This window comes from Anser brachyrhynchus, assembly GCF_964034855.1.
Source record: "Anser brachyrhynchus genome assembly, chromosome: 1".
Classification (NCBI taxonomy): Eukaryota; Metazoa; Chordata; class Aves; order Anseriformes; family Anatidae; genus Anser; species Anser brachyrhynchus.
The window spans coordinates 98,575,906-98,598,295 of NC_137694.1; the positions used below are offsets into that span (position 1 = coordinate 98,575,906).

Sequence of the window (22,390 nt, forward strand, 5' to 3'; positions counted from 1 at the left end):
CTGCATTTATTTCCTGGATGAAAACTGTCCAGTCCCCTAAAGAAATGGAATGCTTGTTAAAATCAAGAGGCTGTTTGATCTTCCCTTTGTGGAATTTCAAGCCTCTGACTTGCAAATCTTGTTCGACTATCATCTTTGAACTACAGCACTAGCCTTCTGTTTGCACAGAGGCTTATGCTAAGTTGACGAATTCCAGTGGCCCAAATAAGCTGCCTTCTCACTGACAGGGCTGCCTTAATGGTACAAGGAATAAGAATTATGTCTTTGAATTTTTAAGTGGGTTCAGGTTAACAGAGAGGCTCTCAAGTCCTGAAGAAATGATAAGCACTACAACTATGCCAGGAGAAGGACAACATGCACTGATATGACTTCCTGTCCCCAGCCTCCCAAACTTGGTTGGTTAGTAGTGCCCTTTTTGCAGCTGAATTTATGTTTAAGTGCAGAAATGCCCACTGATACTTAGCCTACACAGAACATACCACATCAATGGTTTGTAAGTGTAATATTGACATGTGCTAGCTCATATACTCAGAAAGAACAGTGAGGAGGAGGCGTGGAGTTTAGTTTCCAACTTTTAGTTCCTCTCTAGGCTTTAGCTTGCCGAATTCACCTCGAGCAACAAGCACAAAAATTGTCATGCATTGACAGAAGGTTTGGGAGAGGGGGAGTAGGGGGGGAGTAGGGGGGGAGTAGGGGGGGAGTAGGGGGGGAGTAGGGGGGGAGTAGGGGGGAGTAGGGGGGAGTAGGGGGGAGTAGGGGGGAGTAGGGGGGAGTAGGGGGGAGTAGGGGGGAGTAGGGGGGGAGTAGGGGGGGAGTAGGGGGGGAGTAGAGGGGGAGTAGAGGGGGAGTAGAGGGGGAGTAGAGGGGGAGTAGAGGGGGAGTAGAGGGGGAGTAGAGGGGGAGTAGAGGGGGAGTAGAGGGGGAGTAGAGGGGGAGTAGAGGGGGAGTAGAGGGGGAGTAGAGGGGGAGTAGAGGGGGAGTAGAGGGGGAGTAGAGGGGGAGTAGAGGGGGAGTAGAGGGGGAGTAGAGGGGGAGTAGAGGGGGAGTAGAGGGGGAGTAGAGGGGGAGTAGAGGGGGAGTAGAGGGGGAGTAGAGGGGGAGTAGAGGGGGAGTAGAGGGGGAGTAGAGGGGGAGTAGAGGGGGAGTAGAGGGGGAGTAGAGGGGGAGTAGAGGGGGAGTAGAGGGGGAGTAGAGGGGGAGTAGAGGGGGAGTAGAGGGGGAGTAGAGGGGGAGTAGAGGGGGAGTAGAGGGGGAGTAGAGGGGGAGTAGAGGGGGAGTAGAGGGGGAGTAGAGGGGGAGTAGAGGGGGAGTAGAGGGGGAGTAGAGGGGGAGTAGAGGGGGAGTAGAGGGGGAGTAGAGGGGGAGTAGAGGGGGAGTAGAGGGGGAGTAGAGGGGGAGTAGAGGGGGAGTAGAGGGGGAGTAGAGGGGGAGTAGAGGGGGAGTAGAGGGGGAGTAGAGGGGGAGTAGAGGGGGAGTAGAGGGGGAGTAGAGGGGGAGTAGAGGGGGAGTAGAGGGGGAGTAGAGGGGGAGTAGAGGGGGAGTAGAGGGGGAGTAGAGGGGGAGTAGAGGGGGAGTAGAGGGGGAGTAGAGGGGGAGTAGAGGGGGAGTAGAGGGGGAGTAGAGGACCCCCAGGTCCCTTTCTGCTGAGCTGCTCTCCAGCCTCTCATCTCCCCTCCTGTACCTGTGTCCGGCATTACTCCATCCCAGGTGCAGAAGCCAACATTTTCCTTTGCTGAACTTCATGCCACTGATTGCCCAGTGCTCCAAACTATTGAGATCCCCCACACACTTCTCTGCTCATGGCAGCTGCTGCAGCTGCTGCCACCGCCACTGTTACTAGTGTGCTAGCTCCACGTACCTCACACGATCCAACACTTACTTTTACATCTTCAATTAGAGACTCTCCTCTCAGCTGCTAGGATTGTCACCTGGGGCACAAATGTTTCCTACTCTTGTTTTTCTGGTAATATGACTGATATGCCAGGGTAAACAAATTCCTTCTTGAAATAGTTCTGTTCGCTGTTGGTGAAGCATCATCTTTTCTTTTTGGTCTTTCTCAATCAACATTCACAGAAAGGGGTAAGGAGAAGGGCAGCAGACGTGAAGAAGTTCCAGATCCATCTAAAGGTGTTATTCACCTCTCTGTTTGCCATATTTAACTGTGTCTGTACAATATATTCCTACAAATGATGGCAGAAAACAAATGCAAGGAGTAAGCAAAGCACTGCCAAGAGAGATCAGGTTTGGTAGATTCACACATTTTAAGGTGAGAACAGACGCTGAAACAATCCCCCCTGGCCTTCTATATGTCACAGGGTTTTAATCTTCACCCAGCTCTCCTTGTACTCAGCTCAGTGAGCGACTTTACCAGGCTAATACATCCTTTTTTTAGCAAGGTACCCAGTCTTGGTTTGAAGGTGATGAAGAGCCACCACGTCTTAAGGGAGTTTGTTCCAGTGTTTGATCACCTTCACTGTTGAAAGGTTGGGCCTAATTTCTCGTTTGAATTTGTCTGACAGCAATTTCCATGTCTTGGTCCTTGCTAATCTAATGGAGAAAGGCATAAAGTATTCTGTAACACCTATATTTTTTTCTTTACGAAGATACTTAGGGCCTGTAATCAAGTCCCCCCTCAATCTTTTCGAAAGAATTAAACAGACTGATCTTGAAGTCACACTGCAAGTCACTTTCACCAATCCACAAAGTCACATTGAAGGCTCTTTTTGTGTACCTGTTTAATACTGCAGCATGCTCTGAAAATGCAGATTGAAGAAAAAGGCACAGTGCACCAGAACTGGGCTCACCAATGTCATACGAGAGAGAAAACCAGTTCCCATCACAGTTCATTGCTTCTGTGTTTTTAAGTCTCTGGTCATTAACATCCTTTTACTACAACAGTGGTTGGAAATGTGAGCTGCACTTGTGCAACGCCTTATTCCTCCTTTCAAGATAAAGTCCTGCTATCTGAAAGCACAATCTGCCATTCTGTTTCCCTGAATATTTGAATTAATTTTGAGTGTGCGACATACCTTTGTATGAAAGGATGCAGCCTCTCTGAGCAATCTATGCATGAGATTTTTACTGTCTTTTTGTACCCTTCTGCTAATCTTTGTGTCATCCACTTTTTCTTTTTTTTTTTTTTAAATTGGCATACTCATTCCCAGATCATCGATGAAAACGCCAAATAAAGTGGGGCTTTGTACTGATTTCTCAGAAGCTAGTCATGAACGCTCCCATTTGATGATAATTCCCCATGGACAACTGCTTTTTGAGATCTATCATTTAGCTTTCTCTCAACTCACTTAATCTCTGCTTTATTGGTATTGCATAGTGTTAACATTTTAACAGAATGCCATGAGGTATTATATCATGTTAGAGAAGTCCAAATATAAAGTCATTTTTATGAACCAGACTTCTAATACCACAGAAAAGAGCAGATTTGTTTGAAAAAGCCTATTTTCCTGAAATCTGTGTTGACTAGTGCTAATGACATTCTTACCATCTAATTCTTTAGCTGCTGGATTCTATATCATCATTTCCACTCTCTTATTCTGGAACAATGTCAAAATAACTGCCCTACCATTGCTCAAGTCATCCTGGTTGTTTTGTTTTGAATCCAGCACATTAACATTCTTCTAATACTTCCATTATTCTCCCACAAAGATTTAAAAATTAACATCTGTGAGCTGGAGATCACCTCAATCAACTCCTGCGAGCTCTGTGGCTCAATTTACCAGGGCCTATAGATTTCAAATGTCTGCCCTTGTTAAGCACTGCCTAACATCCATCATGACTGTTAACAAACTGAAAAAATACCTCATCATCCTCATGGATGGAGGAACAGTTACCATGTCTGGTAACTGCAGCCTAAACCACCTGGAATAGCATCCTAGAAAGTCTTTTACATTTGGGACTTCAGCGCACTCCAGTAACTCCCCTTCACACCACAGCAATGCCCCATATGGAACACCCAGGAGGAAGCTGGCTTGACATGAACACGATGCAAATTTTTTCACACTTCATTAAAAGACATGCAAATGAATGAATTGCTGAGCTTGAATCTGGTGGTGAACAGCAATGATTGCTCAACATGGACAGGAAAAAAAAAAAAGGAGCCTAGACAATATCATCACCCTGGCTAGCCATCACTCGTACCTACTGTCCAGGCTTTATCTTTCATTCAGACCTCTTTCTAGATCCTTGCACTTGGGCTTTCAATAAATCTTGAAGGCTTCTGCTAGAAAACATCTAAGGCACAAATTCCTGATCCTTTTTGCTGCAGCTGAAACAGTTGCCCATGCTCACATCAGCCTGCATTTTCATTACTACAACATCCCCTTCCTGGTCTTAACACCACAAACCTGCCCAGCTCGAATCAGCGCAGAAAGACAAAGGTCACTTTCCCCTCCTGTTGTCTGCAGTATGTTGCGTTTCTCCCTAAATGTTTCTTTTGGCTCCCCCTGTTCTATTTCATGAAACCCCAGCTGTCCATCTTCACTATCAGGGTTTTAATAGCTTACCCTCACCCGAGCATCACCTCTAAATCCCTACTGAAAGGTTAGCTCCCATGTACGACGGGCAGTGTGTTGCCAGGCTTGAAACGCTTTCAACAGCACCTTTGGAGCTTTCTCCTCTAAACTTTTGCAGAGCTGCTTCACGTCCTGCTTAAAGCTCTACACAAGCCACAAAGCTCACAAAAAGCATAATGACAACAGCTAGGCTCGAGGTGCTCACATACCTCTTTCTCAGGCTGAGCAATACTACTACCTCTCTTTTTCTTTCCACCTTCTCGTCTCTTCATCTCTGTCTGCCTTTGTCTCCTGCCTTATTTTTATTTTATTTTTTTTTTTAAGAAGTGATGATAATGACTGTATGAGACTTTCAGCCGATGGTCAACACTTGTATCTCCACTAACACCTCAATCGCTTTGCATGCATTCAGGTAGGTACGCTGGGGAGCAGTCACTCACTTCGCTTTCTGGTATGACCGGGTGGGCTGCCAGAATGCATCTATATTCATAAGCAGTGCCTTGGGGTGGCCTTGGGAACAGAAAAATAATCAGCTGTGCTGTTTAACAGCTTTGTAAGCACTCTCCTGGGACCAGTCTCGACTTGTGGTCTGCATCCAGCCCCCCTGGTTTCACTGGTCAGTGTTATCAGCATGGGAATGGCTGTTCTGCACCAGTTGTCCCCAGAACACAGGAAAATTCCTGAGCATGTTTAGTTTCTTTGTGCAGACATACATACTCTCATGTGTTGCCTTCCTCCTAGGCGTTTGCTAGTCAGCACTGGGCTGGGTTTGCATGCAAGACCCCGCAGTTTTGACGTATCAATAGCTGTGAAAGGGTAACAGTTTATGCAGAGCATCATTTCAACCCTGTTAGTCATTCTCTCGCGCTTTAATGGCAATAGTCACACTTCAAACATTATAATCGAGTGCTTTATTCCACCAACTAAGTCAGTTATGCCCAAACCATTCTCATCAATGAATGTATCCCATGTCTCCTCCCCACTGCCCAAGGTCCTAAGGGAGTGGTGATCAGCACAGCAAGATAATGTCTTTTCTACCCATTATTTGCTGTATTGGTTCAATTTGCTTGAAGCATCCTGACCCTGAATTCATATTGTGGCTGTGGCCTTAGCAGTATGGCAGCATCCCCAGCTGCACACGGGAATCGTTGGGTGCAGAAAGAAGCCCAAACCAACCGTTTGCTGTTCCTGACTTTGGAAGCAGCCATACACCACTTCATTATACACCACAGATGAGAAAAACCTCAGGACTGCCGTGAATTGTGCTGTGTTATAATGGTCTCTCAAGGCTATTACATGGGAAGGATATGGCTGGAAATAAATGCACTCTCGAGTTTTTTTTCCTATGCCCTAATACACTGCCAGCTGCATCAAACTGGTACTAAACCAATTAAAGATCATCTTAAGCCAGTTACCCCTACAATTTAGTTTTCAAACCACCACAGATGACATTTTATAGGGGAAGGAGGAGCACAGCATCCAATGCAATTCACTAGCGCCTCTCAATTTGTTTGCTGCTGGGTTAAAGCTGGGTATGCTGAGGGGAGGGAGAGAGAAAACACACGCCGATGTGAGACACGATTAAAGCCTGGTGTCATCCTACCCACTCAGGCAATGCCAAATGTGACTAGTTAAACTCCCTTGATGTGGCAAGAGCCCTAGTAGGAGCAATCCTGCCATGAAGACTTTTCTGTTGAGTTAAATGCTGAACCCAAGCTTTCAGGCCAAGGCAACCCATAGTATCTAACACCTCTGGTGTGCCATCTGTTGTTTACCCCACCAGAAACCCTGGAATCACTAAATGCATGGAGCCCACTGACAGCTCCACCTCATCTTTTAACTCCCACCTTACTTAAAGCTGCTCTATTGGCCTCACAGAGGAAAAAAAATAATAAAAAAAAATACTCTTCTTTAACAGCCTGAAGCACACAAATAAAACATGGTTTTGTTTTTGCCTCTCAAAAGGCCCTTCAAGAGCTCAGGCCTGTGATCCCTTGAAGTGCGTTTTCAAAACAGAAATCTCTCGCCCAAGATCAACAAGGGAAGGATCAGGAGACTGGAAAATAAAATCAGCTCTTAGCCAGGAGAGAGTCCACGCAGTGAAGGAGCCTGACTGGATTTAATAATGGAGCATGGGCATTAACGGCTTTCATAAGGTGACTGTTTCTGGTCTGAATGAAGGCAGCTTTCAGCCTCTGGTACAGATACATCAGGCAACCCCCACGTTCTCCAGTTAGCCCTTCTCATGGATGGCAGCAGCTGATGAACCAGCACTCTGCTTACTCACAATTAGCACTAGGAAAAAGGCTCCTTCAGGGAGTAAGTACCAGGTTTTGTTTGACTCAAACAGCCCAGCCAGGGTAATGGGGGGAGGAGTAACTGGACTGCTGGAAAAAAACAAACTTCCTTTCAAGCAATGACGCAGACATTTCCCTTGCAAAGAAAAGGGAATCTCTGGCAAGGTGTGTTTCTGGTAGACATCAACAGATCGTGGACAAGACAGGAACGCTGTGGGCAAGGGCCATGTAAGTGATCACCAGACAATGTGGTGACCCCCCGACCTTCCCCGGCAAGCCATGGTCTGGTGCTCTCATTGTGCTTTACATCTCTACCCTGCCTGACGTGGAGAAACTGTAGTCATTTAATCTCATCCTTACAACCCATGTTCTCTCCAGGGAGTACTGATGCATGCAATCCTTTCCTATCATAATCTGCAAGGGCTGTGCACAGATCTGCTAATACATCTCAGCTCAGGACACTAAGACTCCACCTGTAACCACTGCAGCCTACAGACACCTCCTCATTACCAAACACCTTGCCAACCTAGAAACTCAAGAGTAGAGATCACTAATTATGACAAAACGTGCTTCTTTTTGGCATGAAACAATAGAATAGCTAACAGGGGTTATGTATGGTAGGTTGAGACACCAGTCACAGTTTGTTGTCGATGGCAAAAAGAGATGTCAACCCAAGATGTCTGTTTTGCAAACCTGCATCTCTGACAGTCCTCATCAGGTGTGGAGAACACAAAGATTGAGAGAAGCGATCACAGAAGGCTGTAGAGAGGAACAACAAACTCTTGTAAATCCTTCACCTAAGAGCTAACCTATTCTGCAGAGAACAGAGACTGAGCTAGTTCTTTTAAGTTGGATTTTTTTTTCCACCTTTAATTATGCATCATCAGTGACAAGCTCATATGTAGCTAAAAGCTGAATCTCAATATGAAGCTAATTTTTGGAGCTATTGGCTGTTCTGTACCAGGAATAAAAATGATTCCTTTTCTTCCTAGATTTGGTTTAAGGAGCAAAACCTCTTTGTCTCTCCGTCCATATTAGCTGCCTACAGACAGCCCCATTTTCCATTTTTGCATTTAATTACGCCTTCCTATGTGAACTACTTTACATTTGTGCTTATTGAATCTCAGCTTATTGATTTCAGCTCACTTCTTGAATTCATCATAGTCGGACTCTGGGCTAATCCTATTCTCCAATGCATTGGCGATTGCTTCCAGCTTTGTGTTGCATATGAATTTGATTAGCATACTCTCCGTTGCAGTCTCCAGCGAAAATGTTAATGAAAACATTGAGCAGTATCAGATCAAGATCACATACACACAGGACTCCCATATAGGGCTACCACTGCCTCACCTGACTCTAAACCTTTAATAATGCTCAGCACTTCCTGGGTACAGATGGACTAACAACCAACACTTGGTTAACTATTTGCAATAATTTCACTGAGTTTACATTCTGCAAGAACAACTAATAGTCCTAGATAAAATGGAGGAAGAGGTCAAGGAAACGACGTTTGAATTGGAAAGGTGTATGAGGCTGAATCAAATTCAAGGACACCACAACAGTCCCTGAGATTTCAGCTTCAAAAGGCAGAAACCTCAAGAGAGACATTTTTTTTTTGGCAAGATTACTGCTATCTCAGGCTTAGTTTCACTGGTGTGGCTCCTATCACACTTTTAAAGGAGACCAAATGGCAAAGTAGGCTGGTTCTGGACTGGATCTAGCTTTCCAAAAATTGAAGGATTTAGATCATGCTCATCTCTAACCAAATGTTTCACTGTGGCTAAGATAGAATGGACACAACTGTACTCATTATAATCTGCCTAAAACCAAAATTGAATTTCCCCCCTTTACTGCAGAATCAAGATGATTATATCCACCACTGTTTCTTATCCGTAAGGCTTCATTTTTGTTGCTGTTCTGCTGTGGTTTTTGTTTGTTTGTTTATTTGGTGAAGAATACACATTGCTTTACATCTAGCTCCCTCCAGGCGGTTTCACATGGGTTGGTTATTAATTGAGCCAGGCATTCACCAGTGTTGAAGTTTAATATAGCAGTGCTCAGTTCCCGTGTTCCCTCTTGTTTGCAAATCTAATGCTGTTGTTCCTTCTCCTCTCCCCTCCTTTGGAAAATGCTGCTTTACAATGTACCGTACTGTCACCTCGTCTTTAACACTACAACCTCATCATTCCTCCAAGGACCCCCAAACCCTAATTCCTGATAGCAGTAAGGAAACAAGACACACAGAGATTAAAATGATTCTGATTCATGGTGAGAGTAATCAATTCTGAAAAAAAAAGAAGCCACCCCTGGCAGCGTTGGCTGACTCAAAAAGATGCATCTAAAGAGCACGTTTTTGGCCTCTGGAATGTACCAGATGGCACAGACTTTTCAGAAAGTTTCCTAACATTTCTTCAATCCTGCCCTCAAACTTCTGTGCTCATAACAAATGTTTCTCCCAGAACTGTGCCGATCCAGGATTTCATTGCTCGTACTGTAACTCTCACAATGACTCTTTGGGCCATCCAACAATGCTGATCATCCATTTCCAAAGCCACATGTGCCTAACCAGGTTAATTTTCATTATCAGCAGTGTGTGATGGGATTTGTGATAATGTAAAATGATGATCTAGTTCTGAGAGGGGCTCACAACCGGCTGTAAGCAAGCAGAACTGGGGCAAAGGCGCTATAACATCAGTTCTAGTTGAGCAAAGGGTCTTTTTGACCTAGAATGTGACAGAGGCCTGCTCCACCTTTTGAAAAGTTGCCCTGGAAAACAGATGCAGATAGTGCATCCGAGTACGACATATCCCTGTATCAACTCTCCTGTTCTTATCAGCCATTTTAGCAAAGTTAGGACTGCAACCTGGTTTTGGTCTTCTCTTATTTGTTTTCCCTGTCTGCTGATAATCCCATATATTTAACTTATAAATCTAATATTAAAGATTTAATATATCTCTATACAAGTAGTGAGCATTTACAGAATGCCTGCTAGTTCAGAGCGCTGCTCAGGTAGCAACTAGCACTCCTTTTGCAGCCTAGTGTGATCAAAATCTCTCATTAGCGCAACTTTTCTGACAGTAACAATAGCCCCTTCAGTCTGCCACAGGGTATTACAGTTAAAGCTGGTTGGGTACCACTGTTTTAGAGCAGCAGGAGGACTCCTCAAACATCACTACGCTCAAAAGACCTGTGCAGGGCCACCGGTTCCTCCTCCTTACTTGCAGCTGAACTGAGGGAGAAAAGCACTAAGCGTTGGCTTCATTTGAATGTCTCAATATAACCAGAAACAGCGACTGCACCAAGAATGTCATTCAGTCAAAAATCATGGAAGAGATGTTTAGCATTGTGTTGACTGCACAAGAGCAGCTGTTAACCTGTACAAGCTCCACTCTCCAAAGGAACAGATGGTCTGGAATATGCTTGTCCATTCTCATTTTTCAGCTGCCCCATCCAGCACTACCAACTACTTTCCTCTTCCTCTCTCCAACACCCTTAAGCCCAGTAGGCAATTCTCTAAGCTGCTACAGAAAGGCTTTTATTGCTCTTTCATTTAAGGGACTTTATATGACCTTGTTTATAACATACTGATGTTCTGAATAGGGTAGCAAGGGAAAGAAAAGCTATTGTCTGAATTGCACAGAGTGAAAATGGAAGCACAGATGAAGCTTCTGAAAAGACTTAAATGATGTCTAATGATGGGGGTAATCACAAAGCAGGGTTCTCAAAGGCACATAAACATCTAATCCTTAGTGGTTTAATTAAAAGGTGAGCAACGTATTTTTTTATTTATTTATTAGCATCTCACTGTGTATCTACCTGCATCATGAAATGCCTGAATACCTTTGAAAGTCTGTCCCTTGGCCTCTCTCTGCCAAGAAAAGAAAAGTAGGCATCTGAAAACCTAAATCAAAGGATTCCTCAACATTAAGAAAAAAAAGAACTTTTCTGAAAAACAGATATGAGCTCAGATGCCACTCGGGTCTCATTCAAAAACACAGCCCTCAGTAGTCTGGCTGGAAATTCCAAAGCTGCTAACTGATCTGCAGGACCTCTGCAGCCCACTCACGAATTCTTCCTTCTCGTCCCCTACAGACTCGTGAGTTGGGTACTATTTGCACTGTTTAGATTACGTTTTAACAAGTGCTGAAAGCTTTGCATTTTCTTAATGAGAACTGTAGTGAAATTGAAGACTGTGGGCTTCATTTAAACAAGAATAACATGAATCTGGCAGAATTCAAATCTGACTACAACTGAAATGTTGACCTATATAAAAGCCAAGAACGGAATAAGAACATGACTGAGAGGCAAGATACAACCAGCTTTAACTGAGCTGTGTCACATACAGAAACAGTAGCTAAATATTTGCAAATATTACACACTTAGTAGTGCACAGAATTCACCTCTTACTGTCTTACAATAAGCAAAATAAATATCAATGTAAATTTGTAACAAAAGGCATAAATACATCAAACTGCTTAACACATGTGGAACTGCAGATAACTGAAATTCTAGATGTGTAACCCTTTAGTTATCCTTCCATGAAGAAATGAGCAGAGGAAGGAATAGAACAGACTAGGAACAGGAACTAATTCATTGTTATGGAATTAAAATAAAACGGCCTGGCATCTCATCAACTGAGTTTGGAAATCCAGGGCAATCCCTTGCCATCTCTTGGCTTGTGTCCTTGGTTTCTATTATCCTTTTGTGCTCTTCCAAGCTTTGCAGGACTATGCGTCTTCTACCACAACAAACAAGTCAGTGGGACTGAAGATGGAGCAAGGTGCACTCTAAAGCAGCACCTCCCAAAACTTAAAAACAAGTCTCCCCGCTTGTTCACTTCTCTGATGTTGTATGGGCTCCACACGGAGCGGGCTGATAAACCTGCACCCCTTCTCTTCTTACAACCCTCTTTACCCTTCAGTGGAAAGGATGCCACCATCTCCATACACACCTTCCTATCAGAGGAATTGGTTTGTAGTTCTCCATCTCCTCCTCTCCCATCTGCTTGCCTCTTCTTCTCACAATCTCTCTGTACACCAGGGTTACCCACAGACCTCACAAATTAACAGAACATAACCAATTTTACGCACCTGTCTGCCTTCACTTTTGGAAGCATTCCTGTAATCACTCTTTGGGGAGGGCAGGGGGTGCCCTTTTAGTTTGTTCCCCACGCAGGTGAGCTGCATTTAGTGGTTATAACATAAAAAAGACCACTGGCAGGTCTTTCCAGACCCCGCTCTAGTTAGAGGAATGTCTGTGTACATGGGGGAAGGGAGCTGGCTGCACCCTTTCAGTTGGGAAGAAAGCAGCATTGCCTTTTCAATAATCTCTTTGTTGCTTTAACATGAAAAGAATAAAGTAGATATTACGGGTCAATTTCAAGGCTACTGCTCTATAGAGAGAAAGGTTTAAAACAGATCTGTTCTCGTGTCGAGTGACGAGAGTAATTTTCTGCTTATTGATCTCTTCCCAGCATAATTTCTTTGTGATTATTTTCCCTCTCCATTCTTGCCTCATCACTTCTCCATAAGGACCTTCCAAAGGACCGGTGATCTATGTCCCTTTTCTGTCGCCTGTTCTCCAGCCCACCTTCTGTAACTGCAGAAACAATGCCTAGCGAATAGCAGAAGTTTGGAGACAGACTTAGGGAAGGAATAAAGAAGTTTTTATGTGCACCGTTCATTTTCCACTTCCCCAGCCATAAGGGAAACAACCATCCCAAATTCATGCTGATAAAACTTTTAGATCCCACTATGAGTGTATTCAATAAAAGCATGTGATGCGAGTTTCACACAGCACCAATCTGTTCCAATCTTTCTCAACAACTGCACTAAAGCAGCGATGACAGTTACACCCCCACAAACGCTCGCAGTGATGCCGTTTCGAGACACACTCGCCCAATAAAGACAGAGCAGCCCTAGGAAAGAAGATCACCTAAAAAAGCATCGGCAAGTCAGGAAAAGATGACCTCGTGAGGAGCTAAAACAAGCTTCCTATCATTAAACAAATCTTTTCGGAATGAATCTACACCTTCTGCTAGACTCAGTCCCTACCCACTAGGAGAGAGCAGTGAGCTGATTTGGCTGCTCCCAAAGTAGCTCACATCAACTGGTCCTGAAAATCCCCCTGTAGAAGGCTCCACAACTTACAGGACACCGTTCTCTGCCAGTGCTGCATCACCCTCCCAGTGAAAGGTTTTTCCTGATGTCCCATCTCAACCTCCCAAGCTTGTGGCTGTTGCCCCTTGTTTTATTATCTGCTGCTATTTAGAAGAGCTTGGTTCTGATGTCCTTGTAATCATATTTCCAGTGCTGTAAGCTTCTAGATCACTTTTTAGCCCCCTCTTCCCTGAATACACCTAGATCCTCCTACCTTTTTTCACAGGATGTTCCACAAGCCCCAACCACGTTAGTTGTTGCCTCCACTAAACCCATCCTAGTTTCTGGAAGTCCTTCTTGAATTGTGAAGTTAAAGCAGAATGAACATATAAGATGCATACACTACTGGGTATGTTAATGCCTACTGATCTCCACAAGCATGCCTGTTTATGAGGGGTGCCCTTCCCTGAACCATTAAACTAGACTGTTTTGGAAAGCTCTGCATTAGACAGATGAACTCCTCTTTGTAGACACGGGACAGCACTCGAGACAGTCTTTCCTCCTCTGATGGAAAAGTCCAGCCCCACTAATTGTACAAGAACTCAGTTACGTACAAGCCAAAAAGAAAGGATTATTTTAAAGCATAAAATCCCCACCACACCTGCATACCATTCATGCACCTCTCGAGTGCCTAGCTATGTTCAGCTCAGAACAATACTGTCTTCTACAACAGATACAAAGCCAACCTGAAAATAGCTTCCATCACTGGATGGGAGATGAGTCAAAGAGTAGACTTGCATTATCTTGGGAGTTCAGTGCTGTCAGTTTCAAGAGGCCACACAAGCTTTTAGACCATGCAGTGATTAAATAATACTCCATTCTTTTGTAGGATTTGGGTATAGTGCTTACTTTGGCATTTCTGTGTGAGGGTGGAATATGTTGCCTGGGATTGTCTACAGCGTGAAATCTGCGGACCATAGACTTAAAATGTTTGGCTAAGATCACACCAGCATCTTTTTGCTTATTTCCAGAAAGTTTTCTCAAGCAAGTCTCACAACAGAATGCAGAAAGCCATAGCAGGCCCCTGACCTATGGTATGCTTTTGTGGCAGTCATTTTGTGCTACAGATACATAGAGTAGAGAGTAAATAGAAATTCTCACCATTGAAGCTGAGGAGGATCAACCTGGAATTGCTAGGGAAACATAAAAAGTGTGCCTAGATTTCCTATGAAATCAGTCATGGTGCATCTAAAAGACTGCTGCAGTGTTGACAGTTCTTAGGAAGCAACGCAGACCAGCTTAAAGATCGCCCTGCATGCTACTACCTTGCTCCCTAAGGTATTCCCAAAACCATAAAGGAACAACCAAGTAGGATGCTGAGCCAGAAACCTCCACGGCATCCCTCCAAACAGCATTTCCACAATTCTGTCTAAGTTCAAGGTCAAAACTAGTGATTAGGAGCAGCAATGGCTAAGTCTCTAAAGGTTTAGGCTAAAGGCTTAGCATTTCTCACAGCTACTTTAGGTGGCTTTCCCCTCTGTTTTCTGACTTTCCAGAGTCACATTTCAGTTGTACTTCACAGAGGCAGTTCTTGTCCACAGTGGGTCATCAGCAATATCAGGAACCAACCAGTTGCGTTTAGTACTGCCCCTTTAAAACACAGAGTCTGCATTTCTGTGTGTACTAAACACCAAGTATTTGATGCTACAGAGGCCACAGATGTTGAACTGATGGTGGCAGGGAACCATCCACCTCGGTAACCTCACTCCCCCACATTGGAAACGGCGGTGCCAGCAGCACTTGGCCAGGTCAGTCACTTCACTGCCAGGTACGGATGAAAGGACGAAGAGTGAAGAGAACGAAATGGAGTCAAGACACAAAGCACAAGGTCATATCTCAGTCTGCTCTTTACCAAAGTTTGGTTAAAAAATAAAAAAGTTTGGTGGGAAAGAATTGGCTAACAGACTATTTTCAGTTCAAGCACCAAATAGCTCTGGCAATTAGCGTGTCTATTGGAAGATGTGCAGAACCCAGGCATAACACACAAAGCAGATGATAGCATGTCAAGAAATCATATTTGATATAGATTAAAATTACTGAAATATAGGCAATTATGGAAAACTACAATCATTTTGCAATTAAGATTAGGACTAAAAAAGGATTCGCATTCTTTGTAACAAGCAAGACCGGCAATAACTAACAACCACCTACAGAGATAGAGCTATTAACATGCAAATGATCATTATTCTGACCAAGGTATTGCTACAGAAAGCATGGCATTTATGCAGATTTCAGAGAAGTTTTTTGAAATAAGGTACGTAAGGATAAAGAGATGGGAGTGGGAATACTGTCTGTTTACTCAGGAAAACAGTTCTGTTTGATACAGAAGAAAAGCAAGAAACGCAGTTACCGAGTTGGGGCTGGAACAGACACGGTGTGGGATTCCAGCAAGCCTCCCTGACAACATGATTACAAAGGAGAGCGAGCTTCAGGGCCAGAATGTTAATGTAAGAAATGCAAACCTTTATTTAACAATTTAAGGGGAGGAAATAGGATGTTACCGACTTGAAGGTAGGAAATATGAAGAGGTAGGAAAACTTTGACACTGAAGATAACTTCCTCTGCTATCAACATAGGGTATGATTACCAGCCTAATTTTAAGTGGAGTTTTAGTTCCTTCATACTGCGTATGTCTTGACAAATTATTTCCATTGGTCCCTTCTTACAGACAGGGAAAAGGGACCACTGAGCTCTGGTGGGAGGCAAAAATGAGCAGAGAGCTCATTCAGTGTACTCAGTGAATGGCAAGGTGCACAGGACTATCTTGCTAGTGTCATCAAGACCTTGCCAAAGGCCAGCAAAGAAGCAGAACAAACAAGTAAAGCAGCTACCAAAACTGATGGGGAGGAAGAGAGAGAGTGTTATGTTATTGGGGAAAAAAAAATAAAAAAAATCTAACTTTAAATAAGATATAGGAAAATGCTCTTCTGCGCACTACGGCAGTGTCCTTCAGAGAAAAAGGTTATTTACAATTGAATTTCACTGTGGCTTCCTTGCACGTTCATGGAGTTTCAGGTCTAAGATTTCAAGCATCGGGGAAGTTGGTTACTTTCTAGGAACCTAGTTTACTAAAAGCCCTAGAAGTATCTTTTGTGACTCAGGTAACAGCACTGTATTTTAAAATTACTTTGTATGGCCATACCAGAGAGCCTTTGAAAGATACTGCAACGTATAGCTTTGATCTGTGTGCTAGAAATGGGGTGAGGGTGACAACCAGGAACTGCAAGAGCTGGGGAAGGGTTACATCAATTCGCCACTTACCAGGCTGCACTGATTTTGCAGTCCTGCATGATCCAAAAGAAGGGAATCTGAAAAGGAGAAGCTGACTTTGCAAGTACAAAGTTATAATTCCACATTACGAAGTGCACTTTAAGATTCCTTCAGCTCTGCAAAGGGTGTTTCTCAAAAACTGCTAAGGCGAAGAGCAGCACTGAAAAAAAAAAAGCCACCCACCTGCTGATGAGACAAAAATAAAATAAACAGGCACAGTTGGTGGGTGGAAAATCAGCTGTGCCAAAACCCGTGAATGGACATTTTACACTATTCCCTTTTCATTGGGAACTCTGGCTGTTCCGTTTATCTATTCTAATGTGAATACCACCAGATAGTTGCTGAAAACCCTGAACACTGTGCTCCCACAGGGAACGTGGAAGAGATGAGGATGACTGCCACATCAGAGCTTATTTTGCCCCACAGTGAATCACAGAATGGCTAAGGTTACAAGGGACCCCTGGAGGTCCAACCCTTCTGCTCAAGCAGGGACACCCACAGCAGGATGCCCAGGACCACCTTCGGGCAGCTTTGGAAGATCTCCAAGATTACACAAGCAGCTGCTGGAAGAAGAATTTAAAGAAACTTTTTTTGCCTAGTGAGTAGAATGGTGGAATCCAGATATTCTAGGTCTTGGAAATCTCCTGGTTACTTGGATTACTCCTACTTCTTGCTTTTTGTACAGCTGTCGGAAGTACCATACAATCCTTACCAATGATAAAGGCATATACATTGTCATGGGCAACCAGTGAATGGTTCATCTGGACACCATCCAAGCTTCTGTTAGCTTGGATGAAGAAAAAGACACAGATATACTACCTCTTACTACGTTGTGTAATTGAGAACTGACTATAAGAGAAAAATAATGTGGAGAGTCTTAGAAAAACCTGCCCATAAAGGATAACTCCACAAACCCAGGAACAATTTAAGGCAAAAAGACAGCGCTTGACTAACATAGCAATTATTTAGTAGTGGTTTTAACCTCGACTACTAGTGTGCTGACTTAAATCATACTTTCTAAGTCAGGAAATTCTATTATCCTCATTTTATAGACAAAGGACTGAGTGGCACACAGTGGTTTGCCCAGCCGTCCTGGTCCTTTGATTGTCCTGGTCTACGTGAGGGACCTGGTTGGAGTTTCTATAGCTCCCTTCATCCCATACAACTAAGGCTCCTTCCCATCAAAATAATGGATTGTGAAGGAGGATAGGAGGTGCTGGATCCTGCTTTTTGCCCCAGGAGGAGCTTGAATGCTCTCCCAGACCATCAGTTGAGATGCAGCTTCAGCAACTAAGGCTGTGCTCTACTAGTAAATTCAAGCATGACCAGGAATGTTCCCAGATACAGTCGTGTTAATAAATGGTAAGCAAATTTGCTGGCGTAGATTTGTTCTGTTACCATTTGCACCTACATCAGATGATTCCCAGACATGGATGACCCAGGGACTATTTGTAAGCAGGCAGGGTTGCATGAAGCTGCACTCTTTGGGGTGCTCTAGTGGTTTATTGCCATTGACCCAGGCCATTCCATGCCACTTGGCTTTACTGCCTGCGAATGTTGCAAGGCACAATTTATTAGGACAGACCTAACTTAAGACGCTTGCGGGAGGTCACCCAAAACCTCCATGTCAGAGCTATGACTACAATCCAGGTTGCCTGAGCCCTGATTTGGTTCATAGTCACTAAGCCACGTCTCCTGTGTAAGGATGCTCTCTTGTTCAGCACATACTTTGCTACCCGCACAGTGACAAAGAGGAGAAACTAGTAAAATAAGTTCCTCGGACAAATACTTATGGTTTAAGTTTGAATGGGTCTCTGCTCCTAAATCTTGCTTAGTAATGCACACAAACTTCTCAGTCCATGGCTTCCAAGTGCTGTGAAAATCTAGCAAGTATTCTGTAACACACACTTAGTCTTCACAGTACGAACATACTCCCCGTTTATTCATCACATACTTCCTCATTACTAAATGCATGGTCAGTTCCTCTAAACTCAGATGGCATATCCTGAGCCCAAGACACTGACACAAGCTCTTACGGGTTCCTTAACTGTTGGCGTCAGCTACTAAATTCAGAACAGAGACTCCTGCCAACTGATCCTCATAAGGCCAATATGGAAATATATCACGCAGACTTCTTCGCTAGCACATGATTGCACATGCATCCAGAAACGTGATGCCACATGAATACAGTAAAATAAAGACCTAAAAGGACAAACAGCAAGAGACTCTGCCTTCTTTTGCCTGGAGAAAGACAGTGCAATTATGTGGTGGCAGAAAACCAATCAGCCATTATCCCTCTTTAGTTCCCTCCACTGTAGGGCTATAAAAATGAACAGAGAATGATTACTACTGCAAGGCAAGGACAGCTTGGGCCATGCAATCTTTTAAGGTGGTTTCTGCCTCTCAGTCAGTTTTTATAACCAGGTAAGGCCTTAAATCCCAAATCTCGGATTCTTTTGTACTCTAAGAATCTGATCAAACATTTTTATTTGGACTCACTCGATCCTCATTTTGTTCAGCTGTCTTGTCAGCCAGGGTCTCCTCCGCTACAGCAGATGGTGAGAATCCTACTTTAATACATCTTCCCTCTCTGCAAAACAACCACTACGTGTCTGAGCCCACATATTCAGCTTTAATCGTGTGAATACGCTTAAGTTCACTTTGAGTGATCTGGTATACTTGATAACCCCTAACAGTTAACAAATTATCTTTATTTAGGACTGCAAAAGATTGCTTTGCCCTAGTGACTACAGCCATGTGCCTGATAAACTGTAATAAATAAATAGGAATAAATTTCCTTTTCCAATATGTCAACACAGAAAACAACCCTTGCATAACCCATACAGAAACAGGTGGGGTAGCCAAGAATAGGGGACCCTTTAGGTGAAGGAACTAAATCATGGAGGGAAAGGAACAAGTAATAAAAAAACAAAACAGGGCAACTTTCCTTCATAGTACCTGTACCTCCAGGCAATTCACATTGCTGCAAAATTACACACTTACTTTTGAAGAGAAACTGAGCTTTTCAAAACTTGCCCGCTCACAGAGTTGAATTTCAGATCACTGAGCTCTCTCCAGCAATCCCCATGCAGTTATGAAGACCTATCTGGCTGGCACTACATCCTTGTACCAAAGCTTAACAAAACCCTTGGCATAATTTAACTAGGGAAAGGAACCCTGGGACACATCTGTAAAGGTGTTTGAACAGAGGTGGTATGGGTGAGTGATACCTAGAAGTCTGCAAGCAATGCCCTTTGTATCACTTTTCTTAAGAATTCACTGAGCCCAACTCTGCATCTGCAAGGGTCTCAACAGTTTGAAAATAGCTGTATGTCCGATCAGTTTCAAATAATTTGGTTTGAAGAACGTATCAAGCAGTAGTTAAAAAGATACCTCATCTTGTTGAAAATATGTATTATAGATAGGCCTCGGACACAGCTATAAGCTTCCCAAAAGCTCACGGCGGCTTGGATGCAGCAAAACTGAGTTTTGCATCCACTGACCGCTGGATAGAAAGGTTGTACTCGAATGCAGGAAGCCTTATGTATTCATAGCCAGAACTTCAATTTTCTTTTTGCCCTTGGTAATTTTAATACCATTTATAACATGGGAGACAAATGCCTGGAAAGCAACATTGCAATGATCTCCTTGATGAGCGGACAGTTCACTTTCCGAACAAAATGAGTTAAGGAAAAGAGGAGGAGTCAGCTGTTTGCAGGACTGATGGTGTCTTCACTCCAAGCATACCAAACCTGAAAGGTCGTAGTACTCTCAAGAGGATTTTTTAGACTGCAGCACATTCTAGTTATGCTGAAATGCTCAAAAAACCCTAACTGGGAACAGGCTGTGGAAGCTGAAGACCTGGCTCCTTAAAGACAAAGGGTGTTTCACATTGCTTTCCTTATTGTTCTGGGGGAAGAAGGCCATTTACTGCAGGGGTCTTGTTAAAAAAACAAGAAACCCCAGAGCTTTGTAAATGCAAAAATTCTGCCTACAAAGATGAGTTTACACCAAGTTGGTTATTTTTCATCTTACTCAAGTGTGGCAGACATGAACAGCGAGAACACTGAAATACTAAAACCCAAAAAGTATTTTATTTTGCACCGTGCATTATGAAGTATGTTTAAAAGAATAAAACCAACAACAAAACCACAAAATTCCCCAGCATAAGACCCCAATCACAGAGGGTAAAAGAAGGACACTGAGGGCAAAGGGATTTGATAAGGTCACAGAAATTCAGTGGCAAAGCAGCATTTCCCATCCACCCACACATTAGTACCACTTTTCTGCAAGAAGTTGTAGGGCAAGAGGGAGAGGGAATGGCTGTTCAAAGAGAGATTTAGAACTCCCTCTTCCCCTCTTACACGGGAAATTGCACAGAAACCTAAATATATTTTTGACAGAGGAAGACTGTCCAAAAGATCCTGAAGGTTTTCTGCTAAGTCTTCGCTTTCCTAACATTTTAGTTGCTTTTGGGGGCTGAAACTCTATTGCAAACGTTGTCCACCAATCCTTCCCACAAGCAAAAAGCAATGTGTCTCATGAATTCCATATGGCAATAAAATGCTACCAAGGAATGGAAATTTCTTCCCTGTTATGACCTAATTTCCAAAATCCTTGAGGCAATTTTCAGCCTGATAGTGGCAGATGTTGCACATTAGATGAGTGTGTTTTGAAGCCAGGATATTTACCTGGATCATAGTATTTACCCTGCTCGCTACTTTCCTGCACAATATCCATCATCATGTTATTCATGCACTCCTGGTATCACTGTACTGGTATAAACAGGACTGATCACACTCATTACAGATTATAAACCACCGTCACATCTTTTTGCAGAACATAAAAAAATAAACCCAAAAAGCAATAGTTCCTTCTCTAACTCCCAAAATTCAGGAGTTTCACAGTACCAGGTAAGAACATAGTAAATAATCTTACCGGAAAATGGCAGACCCTTAGTAAACGTGGAGGGAGGTATTTCCATTAAGTACAGCTCTTCTAAAGATCTTCTGCAGATACTGACAGAAGGAGAAAGCACCATTTATTTTTAACATTATCTACAGCCCTTGGTCTCCCTCTGAAAGTGGTTGATGGAGCTCTGAAGCTGGCTGATGGAGCAATGTACGTAGCTAGGCCAGCAGCCAGTAAATGACTTAAAACAGAAAGGGTTACGTATGGCTAGAGACATGACAAGAACAGATACTCCTACGCCAGACACCTTTCCCCTTTTGCTAGTTCCTGAGGTGGCTGCTGAGCTTTTTCAGGTGTCTTTTAAGCTGATGACGTGCCTCCTGAGCAGCTGATCAGAGCCAACAGCATGGGCAGCACCTGGGCTCAGAGGGAAGGGCAGGTAGGAAGGAAAAGCAGCTCCGTCCCAGACCGCAGATGAGCCTCCCCGTGCCAGCTCTGTGTCCCCACTTCCACACGCCACCAGCCACCATATGTGGGAAGCTTAATGCTGAGAAGCAAGATGGTGCAAACGCTCGTCAGCCCTTCCTCTCTCCTCCTCACGAGCACCATCCCTGCTGCTGTTGATGCCTCCCCACCCCAGGGACCAAAGCGCCTGCTGGGCTCATCATCTTCCCTCTGCGGATGTTCCCTCCGAGGGGTTCATTAGGCCTTGCTGCCTGACAGCAGGCAGCCAGAGAACCAGGTGGCCACCTCCTTTTGCAACACCAGTGTTATTTCTGAGGGGTTAGACTCACTGGGAAGAAGCTTTTAAATTCCCTGTTTCCCAGACACAGGGAAGGGACCATAAACCCCCCCCTACGCAGATGGATTGAAGAAAGGCATCGCGCTTGGTACATTCTCTGCAGGGGTTCATTACCAGAGGGAGAAAAGAAGCGTGAATCCCTTGATGTCTGCCAACAAGCTCAGAAAAGCAGTTTGTGCTTCCTGAGCCCCTCCTACCCCGGGAGCACAAAGCTCATTACATGCACCCCAATGCATCACCCCAACGCATCACACTTTGCAGCCACCATGCGAGGTAGCCGTCTGACAGTGCTTCAGTGGGGAGATGTGGCTGGTGTCCATTCACCCCCACCAGAAGCACTAGAAAAATGGATCCAGGAAAGAGCAGCTCGAACATCCACCATGCTACACTTCCTTCTTCCAACCCAGCCTGTAACTCTCAGTG

At 44.0% G+C, this 22,390-nt stretch overlaps 1 protein-coding gene across 5 annotated transcripts in view; it reads right to left on the reverse strand.

Annotated features, from left to right (window-relative positions):
- The window catches only part of LSAMP (limbic system associated membrane protein), a gene marked incomplete at its 5' end in the record, with an annotated part of 966,571 nt that overhangs the window by 427,230 nt on the left and 516,951 nt on the right, over window positions 1-22,390 (reverse strand). The window contains one exon of one of the 5 annotated variants that reach the window (XM_080577199.1): window positions 21,193-21,497. The exons of the other annotated variants lie outside the window; for them this stretch is intronic. Coding sequence (XP_080433325.1) covers window positions 21,193-21,295 — 103 coding nt within the window. Of the gene's footprint in view, window positions 1-21,192; window positions 21,498-22,390 lie in introns of those variants that run through there. 5 annotated transcript variants of the gene reach the window in all.